The sequence below is a fragment of the Euprymna scolopes genome, chromosome 6 (assembly GCF_053919585.1).
Source record: "Euprymna scolopes isolate OS-2025 chromosome 6, ASM5391958v1, whole genome shotgun sequence".
Lineage (NCBI taxonomy): Eukaryota > Metazoa > Mollusca > Cephalopoda > Sepiida > Sepiolidae > Euprymna > Euprymna scolopes.
The window spans coordinates 158,487,852-158,501,638 of record NC_136487.1 but is presented as its reverse complement, the minus strand read 5'-3'; the positions used below and the strand labels follow the sequence as shown (position 1 = coordinate 158,501,638).

At 32.8% G+C, this 13,787-nt stretch overlaps 1 protein-coding gene across 1 annotated transcript in view; it reads right to left on the bottom strand.

The window, feature by feature from the left end:
• Nucleotides 1-1,153: 1,153 nt before the first annotated feature.
• Nucleotides 1,154-13,787, bottom strand: part of LOC145278086 (Y+L amino acid transporter 2-like) — a 107,323-nt gene continuing 94,689 nt past the window's right edge. Inside the window, exons 10-11 of the mRNA XM_080130351.1 lie at nt 8,271-8,448; nt 1,154-1,756 (exon numbers count right to left, since the gene is read on the bottom strand). Coding sequence (XP_079986477.1) covers nt 1,704-1,756; nt 8,271-8,448 — 231 coding nt within the window. The 3' untranslated portion in view covers nt 1,154-1,703. The remainder of the gene's footprint in view (nt 1,757-8,270; nt 8,449-13,787) is intronic.

Sequence of the window (13,787 nt, the reverse complement as noted above, 5' to 3'; positions counted from 1 at the left end):
TTTCTGTAAAGTCTGAGGAGGCTACATAACGGCCAAAAAACGGTCGCGTAGCTGAAACAAAATGTAACTAAATAGAAAAAAAAATGGTAATAAAAAATAAAACGCATATTTACTCTACAACAGTATTGAGCACCTTCTTCAGGTTTTTATTAATTACCATTGCTAATATATATATATATATATATATATATATATATATATATATATATATATATATGCTATCAAAACATATTCCTGAAACACAATTGAGAAATATATATATATATATATATATATATATATATATATATATATATGCACACACAAAAACATATATACATTCATAAATATATACATATAAATACATACATGACTATAAATATATATACATAAGCATATAAATATGTGTATATGTGTAAGCATATGTATACGCATATACATATTCATATTTATACGTATGTGTACATGCATATATATATACATACACACTTGTGTACATTAGACAGAGATTATGTATAAATAAATAACATAAAATTCTTATTTAGATAGCTCGATAGTGCAATACTAGAGCTATATATATATATATTTCTGTACAGATATCATTTAATAGGGTTTAACACACAGGTACTCGTATTTACTCATTTTCAGAAGGTTTTCTTTTTATTTGCCACAACAACGGGTATTCATCTTTCTTTTTTTTATCAACGACCTTTATATAAGTTTTCAAGCAGGCTTTTCCTGCATTTTTTTTTAGATTGGACAAACTTGCTTTGCAATTGATTAATCACTCGAATTCAGAAGTCTTTGATAAGGCGTTTGAAATCTTATGTATATGTTGTTGATATTAACTGTAAAGGTCCTATTCGGGGCAGCTTTGAAAACTTTGGAAATAGTGTCTGTTTGTTTGTTTTTGTTTAACATATTTGTTTGTTTAACAAACTTGGTACCCAGTGATGAAAAGTATAATTTGATTAACAGTTATTAACTTATATGCAAAAACTGAAAATGAAGCAAATAAATTAAAAACTTTCTGAAAATGAGAAAAAAAATGTGTCTACCTCTATTTACATAATATTTGTAAAGAAATATATATATGTGTGTGTGTGTGTGTGTGTGTGTGTGTGTGTGTGTGTGTGTGTGTGTGTGTGTGTGTGTGTGTGTGTGTGTGTGTGTGTTAGCTTTTTTGTTTTATTCTTTTAATGTACCGGCATATAAAACGATTGTTGTTTGTCTATAATAACTAAATTTTATGCTTGCAAACAATTGTATACAAAAAGATATTAAAAGTTCGGGGCGGATTCGGACTCTACCGTTTGTTTAAATCTGTTAAAAGTATTAAAAAAAATGTCCAATTCAATTCATAAATTAATTTATGGCGGTCTCTACAGATTTTGAAAGAATACCTGTGCTATTCCGTTTTCCGTTCCCATAGATCTAATCTCGATTATAATTATATGTTTAAAGAAGAGCCAACGTATTTATTCGCGTGTCTTTGGTAGACGCGGACGTAATAATAATCCATACCAACTGTGACAATCAAGTCGATTAAAACTGTTTAATGAGGTTTGAAGATTTCTCGATCTTTCTTTCGCTCTCTTTTTGTTCGTTGTGTTTGTATTGTTTGAATATTAATTGTCAATGTTTATTTTTCTTTGTTTTTTTGTTTGTTTGTTTGTTTGTTTGTTTTGTTCTTGGATTCGTTTTTTATTCGATTTGATTAAATTCTATGAAGCTGCTCTTATGTTGAAGATCTTCTGACACGTGACTGTGATTATTTCTGAAAAAGAAAAGAAAAGAAATAATTCATCTTACATGTCAGAATGTTGCGTGTACGATTACTTATAAGCTCTGGTCCTTGATGTGACCTTTAACTATATCCGATGGTGAGGCCGCAGCTTGCGGGCTTTGGAGAGTGTGGAGCCACCCTTTAATTGTCATTGCTCCCAGGTTCACTCTGACCCGGAGTGGTAGCACCTGTTAGTGTCCCAACTATGGGTTAAATAGAAATCGACTTTAAAAAAAAAACAAATATACTCTCTTAAAGAATTGTTCTTCAAAATCACTGGATTCAGCATTAAATAACCTGAAAAGGGTTGATATGCCGTAAAAAAAAACTTATAAGCTCTAAACCTACTTGGAAGAAATGCATCACATTTGCAATAAAACATTCTCAAATGACTGGATGTGTCATCCGAATGGAGAGGAGGGGAATGTTCTAATGCTATGCATTTTAAAATATTGCTGGTTTAATAAGTAATATTTTAAATATTTTGAAATGTTTCACGTAACAAAATTTTTATCCGGTGAATTCTGCCAGCACAAAATTTAAATTGTTAACTTGCTGCAAAACGTTCTCCCGGCGTCTAATTAGTTTCAAACGTCCGTTTCAAAGTCACTTTTTTTATTATTATTTTCCTTTCTCAGCTTTGTTGTTCATTTGTTTTTGTTTTTTCATCCGATTATTATTTGACGAAGACTCGAAAACCTTTGTGAGACATATTGAACATTTATTGTTTTTGAATTTTATTTTTATTCATTTTAACACAAAATTATTGTTTAAAAAATCGAAAAATGTAAAAAAAAATAAAAAGTGGTATAATTAAGCAGAAGCTTTTTGCTATTATTAACATTGTTTGCTTAAATCTACTGCCTGTTCTACAAGTATTTTAATGGTGAATGCTCTGACGAACTGCAGACACTTGTGCCCACATGACGTAGACACCCTCGACAAACCCGACAGGCAGCTAAATCCCACCCCCACACAGTACAGATCCCTAGATGTAAAAGATCTTTCTACTCCAGTAGTTTCTTCCACAGAACCGCTAGACTCTGGAATTCCATTCCAGGTTCCTGCTTCCCTAACAGTACTGACGTGCAGAAGTTTAAGTGCAACGTGAACCGACATCTTGCTGCCCAAATCCCAACACAGTGCCCCAGTAGTTGCTGCCCCTGATAACAATTGGCATGAAGGGTTTCCCCTACATTAACTAATAACTGATTGCGAAAAGGGTAATGGTATTATATGTGGGGTTTCCCCCACATATGGTCTTTGATTGCAATATCTGCCGAAACAGATACTACACTTGGCCCAGGATGCGTTGAATTTGTTTTTATTTATTCATGTATAAAGAGAAGGAAAACTTCTATTCCAAACTCGAGCAGGTTGAGCTCGTCAGCTCTGAAAGGCAGTATAATCTAAGGGAAACAACCCTGAAAGAAAATTCTGAGTGGAGCCCCGTAAGTAGTTACTTTGACCAAACTTTGACAAGTTTCTAGCAACTCGTGACTATGCCTTGCAATTGGTTCCAGATTGTTTTCCAAGCGAGGGAGTGTGAACAATGCTACGCAATTCTCTTCACTTCAAAGTAATTCACGTGCAAGTCGTGATATTGCAGAAGTTGTGGGTCAACTTCAAAACAAGTCCAGCGGACACGGGAGATTGGCGACGTAGCAGGCGGTTTAGGCTATATCTTCGTCTTCCTTCAAACCGAAGCAGAAGATGAACCCGGCAGATCCCTGAGTGACTGAGAAGCTCTCTTTAGGAATACACTGCTCACCTCCATAGCATGAGGAAGGGGATAGAAAAGATGCCCTGAAAATTGCCTGCTTCATCACACCCGGCAAGTTTACCGCAACCGAATTCAGCGGTAGGAAAACAAAACAACAAACGATTACTTCACCCATCATAGGTACATGAAACCTCCATACTCTTATTGACAACCCAAAAGCAAGCAGACCCGAAAGAGAGCTAAGCCACCACAATGTGGACATAGCATCCGAAACTCGCATAACTGAGGAAGGTCAACCCACAGAAAAAAGTGGAACGGACGTAGTGTTGGAGAACGTAGAGAGGCAGGAGTTCTATTTGCAACTAAAACCAAACACATCAGAAAACTAAAGGGGTCAATGATTGTGTAATGACAATGCGCTTAACGATTGGGGTGAGGATTCATGCGACAATAATCAGTAATTATGTTCCAACGATGACCAATTCGGATGAGGTGAAGGACGTGTTCTGTCAAGAACTAGAAAATCTCCTGACAACAGTTCCGAAAAGGAGATATATTATTCATTCTTGATGACTTTAATAATGGGTGATGGTGAGATTACGATAATTGTCGTAAAACGGAATCCATTTTCATTTTCTGATCCCTTTGATGTGACAGACACTGACGAAGGGCGGCGTAATTAATCGCAACGTCTCTGCTCGCAACAATTGGCATGTCCTCGCCCGCTCATCAATTCCATCAATTCCACGGCTCATCATCCCATGCAATCTATCGTTGGCTATCAAACATGGGAAGGAACTATTGGTAGAAATGGAGTTGGCAAGTGTAACAGTAATGGGTTGCTGTTGCTAAAGACCTGCATCACTAATGATCTCCTTATCACCAATACTGTGTCTTGGCAATCAAATAGGAACAAGCCCACCTGCATGTACTCAAGATCCTAACACTGGCATCTCATTGACTATGTAAACACCAGACAGAGAGGATATTCTGACTACCAAGTCCATATGTAGTGCGGAAGCTCGACGGACCACAAACTTCTTATCTCCAAGCTAAGACTTAGCATTGTAACCAAGTGGCGGCCTCAAAAAAAGAAGATGGCCAAGCGCATTAACGCCTCCAAACTAAAGGTGGGAACAAATGTAACCCTACTTGCGAATAATCTCGATGCAAAACTAACTGAACTACAGTTTGTTCATTCTGATGTTGAAAACAACTGAACAGTCTTGAAGGAAATTGTACAAACGGCACCACTGAGAGTGCTCGAGCCATCGCAGAAGAAACATCAGGATTGGTTTTACAAAGATGATGAGGAAATACAGGAACTATTCACAAAAAGTACAAGTGTCACAACATACTTCAGCAGGATCCAAGTTCCGCCTTAAATAAGGAAGCATTTTCAAACATTCACAGTAATATTCAAACAAAACTGCGCAAAATACAAGATAAATAGCTCAATGATAAATTTCTGGAAATACAGTAATATGCAGATATGCATAACTCAAAGAGATTTTATATCTCACTAAAAACAATACATGGACCATACTTCTCTGCTAAATGCTAATGAGGCGAAACTGATAACAGAGCGAGCCGATATTTTAGACAGGTGGGCAGAGCACTTCAACTGTACTGAAAAGGTCTATATCAGTCAGCGATGAAGCAATCGCACAACTTCCCCAAATCGAAACAAATCCAACCCTTGATGAATTGCTTACCGTCCAGGAAGTTGTAAAAGCTGTGAAATAGTTTCTTGTGGCAAAGTTCCATGCTCTGATGGCAAACCCTCAAAGACATATAAGACAGGTGATCCCACATTGACAAAAAGCTACATGAGGTTTTTCTTTCATTCTGATTGAAGAATCTAATTCCTATGAATTCAAGGATACAGAATTATCCAATCGGTGCCAACATGCGGGAAATACTGCAGAGCTCGAATCGAACCCACAGATCTTCGAACCCACAGAACAATTGCATAATATATATATATATATATATATATATATATATATATATATATATATATATATATATATATATATGTATATATATATATATATATATATATATATACAATATTTATTATGACACTATATATACATATTTCAAGGTCGTACCATTGGTTTCGATACACCGAAAACAGTAATAATATACTGTGGAAAATCGGTATAATCTCTTCGGCGACAAAGAAAAATTTTTTAATAATATACTGTGGAAAATCGGTATAATCTCTTCGGCGACAAAGAAAAATTTTTCTTTGTCGCCGAAGAGATTATACCGATTTTCCACAGTATATTATTACTGTTTTCGGTGTATCGAAACCAATGGTACGACCTTGAAATATGTATATATAGTGTCATAATAAATATTGTATCTTCAGCTCTCACATCTACGACCGAGCACTTTATTGGATTTTTTTCGTCACCCCTGGACACGCTATATATATATATATATATATATATATATATATATATATATATATATATATATATATATACATTGTTTTTTTTAATATAGAATCATCTACTGATACGTGTTTCGTCTTCTACAACTCATCAGAGTGGCTGAATTTAGCGAGATTCGAAATCGGGACCCTATGGTAACTCCTATCACTTGACCATCTCGCACGATTGTTTGGATATGATGTGATTTACATAGATCTTATTTATTTGTTTTTGTCTTTTGCGATACGTTTTAAATGAATTCAATTATTTATACAAAAGTGGTGCAGTGATAGGAGTTTATGCTTCTTACCATTGGGTCTGGATTTCGAATCTTGCTAGATTCAGCCACTCTGATGAGTCGTAGAAGACAAAACACGTGTCAGTGGATAATTATATTTTTAAAAAAACAATAAAATCCATGATGTTAGGAACTATTGGTAGAAAAGGAGCCACTCTAATGAGTGTCAGTGGATAATTGTATTTAAAAAAATATATATATGCCGCTCCCCATTTGGGGGTACCAGATTGGTTAAAGGGAAAAGTATTCCCAACTCGCATTTAGGTAAAAATTCACTTTCGTATAAATAATTAAATTCATTCAAAACGTATCGCAAAAAAAGCAAACGTCGCATCCAAATTATGTTACCTAGCATCTTCTCTACTCTTCTGATGAGAAGCATTAGGCTTCGAAATGCCTTGGCATTGAGTCCCCTCTATCCCCCAACTTATATTCTCCCTTTATATTATCCTGATGTCTCCTCTTATAGAGTTGAACTTACTCTCTTCTTCTAACTCACTAAGGTATTATATATATATATATATATATATATATATATATATATATATATATATATATATATATATATATAGAAAGAGAGAGAGAGAGAGAGAGATTCTAGCAAAATACCCGTCGTTGACTGGGTTCAAAAACATGTGCTCGTCTGAACTCGTCCCCCCTCGCCAATCTTTCACGAGAAACACCCATCTGGCTGAAACTACTGTCAATAATTTTCCTCGCTCTTTATCTGTGCCTAAATCCAAACGTAGATTCCATGAGCAAAGCTTCTTTCTTAGAACTGCACGCCAGTGGAACTCTCTGCCGCTTGCCTGTTTCCCACCTGACTGCAACTGCGATGTCTTCAAGTCTAACATAAACAAACTCCTGACAAACCGCCCCCTTCAGTAAGACACTCTATCAAACCCCCTAATATTAATGATTACTGCAATACTATGTCATTGATTACTGTAAACACAATAGCCCTTATCCCTGAGTGGACTCCAGGCCTTGATAAGTGGTGACCCCCATGTAAAAAAAAACAACCTACAGAAAATCGACTCTGATTTATGAAAGTATGATAGGTTATGAAAAGGACGGGTTGTAAAGAAATAGCTTCGAATTTGGGGGTATCAAAACAAAAGAAAAATATGATGAAAGTAAAAATAAAATAGATAAACCCCATAATTTATTATACCATACCTGTTCACACTGAAAAACTTATCACAATATTCTGTGGATCTATATTAAAAAAAAAAACTTGTTAAACCTCGTGACATATTTACATTCTATGGAGGTCAGGCGTGAACGAACAACCCATAATTTTATTATACCATATTTCTTCAAACTGAAACATAATTATCAAAGTATACTTATGCAGATAGATATGAAAAGTCTTTATTAAAGTTTGTGCCTATTTCCCTTCTATGGCAGCCATGCGCGAACGCAGACCCCACAATTTTATTATACCATCCCTATTTAAGTTAAAATGTACTTATCAAAGTATTATTATGTACATCTATATCAAAAACACTTGTAAACGTTTTTTTTTTTAATTTTTTTTAATTTTTTATTCCCATACTTTGTGGACCAGGCGCGTACAGTTTTAATGAATCATCATTATGCCAGATTAGACCTACCCATTCCTGTGTCTCGATACATCTATCATTATATGTGATAAGTTTTCTATAATAGTCAACCAAATAGGCGCTTATTCATGACCAGACGCACGCACACGTTCAACTTTATATATATATATATATATATATATATATATATATATATATATATATATATATATATATATATATATATATATAGTAGTGTCACATACACGTTTAATAATATTTAATTCAAAAATAATTAGTTAAAAATGAATAAATCCATACCTATAAATGAATAAAGTAAAAATGACTAAATAACAATAAATATAATCAACTGTTTATTAAAACGCAATGTTCCGTTTTAGATAATATTCCTGTTTTTATAAACCCACAAAAAAAACGTCTATTATAGCATGAATTATAAATGAGGAGAGAATCATAAATATGACAAATGATTCCTTACCAATCATTTCAACGAAATCAGCAGGTTTGTCTTTCCACAAGACTCCCAACCAATAGACGGGGATTCCACCGAAGATGATGGCAAGAGCGGTACCTATGCGTTTCGGATCTTCGTAAATTCCTAAAATTAGGAGAGCTGTGTTGATCAGTACTTGGAATATGGGAAAGACCAGATTCACCTGAAATTGAAAATGAGATGAAGATAAACTCGATCTCTATAAATACCAATATATAGAAAACAATAAGCGAAATAAAATTAGAAGATTAGGGTATTTTGCAGTATAAACAAGAAAACAACAACGTAGTTAAAAACAAATATAGAACAGATAAATGTTACCAAAAGCAAAAATAAAGTTACTTTTTTATCTGCCTGGATAAGTTCTGTTTGTGTTTTAACTTATTATGCCCCTTTTGGAGGAGCTGGATTTTCCCCGCATTAAAAACCGACCTTATGCCTAACTCTGTCCTTGTGGGGAGACAAGATAATAGGAACATTGATCGGGTTCTGAATTTTTGAAAGTGAAAAACAACAGAAGAAAAAACGACCAGCATGAGCGTGTGTAAGTATTGCGTACCTGTCAGGAGTTGAGAACACGTCGTTCTCATATGTTGATAAAAATTGTAAAAAATAGAACCGCAGAAAATATTTTTTAGAAATAATAAAAAAAATAAACGAATAAATACTAGTTAATAATACAAAGAATAATAATTAAGGTTAAATACTAGTTTTAAACAAATGTAAATACTACTGTATACCAACACACATCCGGTATGAAACAGATAAATTTATTTCCAATTTCTTCGAACTCGGTACATCTACAATAAAATCCACCATGCACGTTTGAAAATCTGCCACATGCCTGACAAACGGAAGAAATCTCGAAATATAGCATCAAGAACAGACCACCTGACCGCCTGACGCAAGTGAAAATATCCTACATGTAAAATAGTGTATAGAAAATACATCTGTATTTGTAGATATGCATGGCTATACATATACACACACATGAATTAGATCAATAAAATTGAAACTGTATATATATATATATATATATATATATATATATATTTACATATATATATAAATATACATATATATTTACATATATACATTTATATATACATATATATATATTATTATTATTATTATTATTATTATTATTATTATTACTGTTTTGGGTCTGTCTAGTTACACATGTTTCCACTACCAAATCGAATTGCTGATCCGATAGTTTCGTCAGACTTCAATCTGCGAAGTCTGGCGAAACTATCGGATCGTAAATTCGATTTGGTAGTGGAAACAGGTGTAACTATGCAGACCCAAAAAACGATAACAAAAATTTGCTCTACTGTAGTATAGAGTACTTTTTCGTGTCTTTTACCATTTACCACTTACTTATTAAACACACACATACACACCACACACACACACACACACACACACACATATATATATATATATATATATATATATATATATATATATATATATATATATATATATATATATATATATAGGAGAGGCGTTCGAAAGGTAAAACCTTCTATTTTTAAATAGCTTACGAGCTTCGAAATGATATCATTATTTTTTCTAGATAGTCACATCCGTTCACAATGCACTTTTGCCAGCGACGACAGTGTCTGCGCATGGACTTCTGGAGCGCTATTGGTTATACAAGCATCGTTTCAAAAGTAAAGCCTCCTATTTTTAATTCAAAAAGTTCAATCGCTAACATTTGCGCTATGATAGCCTTAATCAGTTGAGGAATAATCTGTGTATCATTTTGATATGCATTATTCGTGAGATAAAATCAGTAGCTTATTCAGGACCATGACTCCCATTTTACGAGGGTTGTTCCAAAAGTAATGCATCCTAATATTAAACTAAAAAATGTTGAAAAACTACGAAGGCGGGTGTAGTACCATTAAAACGAGAGACCTTTTGTGCTCCAGAATCTATTGCTTTTTGGTTTTACTTTTTTTTTAACATAGGTATCATCACTCTAAATGCACATATGTCTGCGTCTTTCGCACATCCGTGACAAAAATTGTTTTTTAGAGTCTCACGCCGTCAATGTCTGTAACAGAGAGATGAAGCTATCAGTTCATGAATGGATCAATACAATTATCATATAATACAATTTACATTTGGGTGGAATAAAAATTGGAAGCATCTCTTTTGGAACACATCTCGTATATATATATATATATATATATATATATATATATATATATATATATATATATATATATATATATATATACTAGCAGAAGTACCTGCCGTTGACTGGGTTCAAAAAGAGCCTTCAAAAGATGGATCCTAATGTATAATAGTATGAAAGCTTATGAAAAGGTAGGAGTAAAGAAATAACATCAAATTTTGGGGTATCGAAATCAAACAAATTATGATGAAAAGAAAAGCAAAATTTTGCAGAAATATATATTTTGATATCAACTTTATTGTCCTCCGTAGCAAAGAGTGACCAACAAAATACATGTTTTTAGAAAAGCAGAAAAACAGAGAATCTATTATCCGCATCTATTGATCCATTTCAATTTCTCAATTGCAAAGAGAATGTAAAACGATGTAAAACAATATATATTTGCCAATAGTTTGTCCATCAAAAGTCGATATGAAAGAGTTTCAAAAAAGAGACTTTCATGGTGACGTGGGTGCACAGATTAAACTCTTCCAATTTTTAATGTCAAATTTTACACCTGGATGACCCTCAACATTAACTCCTCGATTCCCCTCTGCACGTGTTGATACTCCATGTATAACAGGATTGAACCTGATTATTTTGCAAAATTTTCAGATCCCTTATTTATGTATTTGCAAACATATTTGATAGATTTCACAGAATTTCAAAATTCGACATTCATGTGTGCATTGAATGTCTTTGAAACTAAGAAAGAGTGAGTTACAATCCACCCATTGTCAATCGCATGCTTGCAAACCATAGTATTTAAGCCACCATCTTCAGTCGATCTTCTCCTGTAAGACGGATAATCATCCTCGCTAAAATGAGTTTCAAGTGGAAAGTTTTTAGGATATCTTTTTGTACATCGGCCATCAACCATGCAAGGTGAATTTCTATTGCTATTGCGACAAGGCCCATGCATCATGTGACTCTTTACTATTTCAAATAAGGTTGGATCAATTTGTATATCAGGTAACTCAGCAGATATAATGGGATCAATTTGATTGGATTGGAGTTGATCCACAATAATATATGAGCACGAGGAAAGCCTCCCCCCCCCACACACACACTCAATTGTGTACATGTAGCATTGTAGTGGACCAAAGATTTCGAATTTGTTTATCAGATTCATTACTTTGATTATCTTCAGGTGAAACACTCTGGACAATAGATCTTGTCGATTGATGTATTTTTGAAGTTCATCTTGAATTTCCTTCTACTTTGGATTTGAAATTAATCTGATGGTTTTCTAGAATTTCTGACATAAGCCATTGCATCTTGGATCCTTTTGTGCATATGTCGTAAACTACTGTGATATTAGAAGACAATATATACTTATAAATACTTATATAGTTAATTATATGATCTTTAAGATGTACGTAGGAATCTATTAGCTTGCTTTGATGAATTTTGTCTTTCTGCTTCATCTTTTGCAAACCTATAGATGCAAACTGATGGAAGAGATTTTAACTTCTGTGAAAACGATTGAAGGAATTATCTCTGACCATAAAATGGCACGCATAAGAATCCATACATGAAACATGTTCTTTGGTATTTTCAAACTGATTTGGGGTCAAGTGAAATGTGACGAAAAGACTATAATTAATTTTTTCTATTTAAAAATTATTTTTAATTAAAAAAATAAATTTTAACTCGATCAAACTATAAAAAATATCTGCGAAAAGTAATGAAATTCTATCCCTTTGCGTTTGAAATTTTTAAGAAATCATTTAAAAAATTGGTTAAAGGGAAAATTATTCCCAACTTGCATTTAGGTAAAAATGAACTTTCGTATAAATAATTGAATTTATTTCAAAAGTGTCGCAAACAAAATTTAACAAAAATCTACTATATATATTATTGTATACATGTACATATATACTATTATTATTACTTTAGTTATTACTGCATATATTATCTATTATTTATTATTAGTTCCCATATTGTGTTAAAGTATATATTAGGTCTGTTTAGTAATTGATTGTCACTTATCATGTGTAGTTCTTCTTTAAATCGTCTTACTCTCCACCAATTATGTTTTATTCGTGAATAAATAATTCCAAGTGTAGTATCTATATCATGGAAAAAAGAATTTTAATTTATTTTTGAATAAATAATTTAAAATTCAGTATCTGCTGTTTCCTTGTCAGTCAGAGGATAACAAATCCTTTTCGATTGAGATAATTTTGCCTCTCACAATCTTTATTTATACTTCATTATTTAATTCTTTCATTTATTTAATAATATTAAATGAATCGCCATCTAAATTATAAATGTTTTTTTGTCCTAAAATATTGTTGAAGTAAAATAAATTGTTTGGGAGTATTGTCGAAACCAATATAAATGACTAAAATAGGATTGACTATTATTTTAATAATTTATTATAGAAATGGAAGAGTTAAACAAAACACTTTTAAGTAACTTTGATATTTAAAAAGAAATCAGTTACTTAAAGAGAACAAAAACACATACAGAAAATATTACAAAATAGTTTAACCCTCCCATTTTTTATCATAAATTATTTAAATATTGGTCAAACAATTTATTTTTCTTAAAGTATATTTTAGTAAAAAAATTAAACACCATTCTATAAAAGCCAGATAGATTAATTTTGATATCACACCTGTCCTTAAATGAACACGCTTATCACAATATTCATATGTGGATCTCTATTTAAAAAAAAAAAACTTGTTTAACTTTGTTACATGTTTCCATTCTATGAAGGTTAGGCGCGAACGGATACCCCACAATTTTATTATACAATCCACGTCTAAGCTAAAACATTTTTATGAAAAACCCTTTTAAAAGTTTTTTTTTTCGAGGCGCGTACAGAGACCCCACAATTTTAATAAAACACCACTGTTCAAAGCATAACATACCCTTTTTTGATCTTCGATACCCCTTCTATCACTGTATGTAGTTATTTTTGTATAATAGTTAGCGATATAAGAACCTGTTTGTATACAGACACACGCAGACACGCAGACGTTCAGCTGTATTATATATATACTAGCAAAATACACGTCGTTGACTGGGTTCAAAAACAGCCTACAGAAAATCGACTCTGATTTATGAAAGTATGATAGGTATGAAAAGGACGGGTTGTAAAGAGATAGCTTCGAATTTGGGAGTATCAAAACCAAAGAAAAATATGATGAAAGTAAAAATAAAATCGATAAACTCCATAATTTATTATACCATACCTGTTCACACTGAAACACTTATCACAATATTATGTGGATCTATATTAAAAAACCTTGTTAAACCTCGTGACATGTTTACATTCTATGGAGGTCATGTGCGAACGAACACCCCAT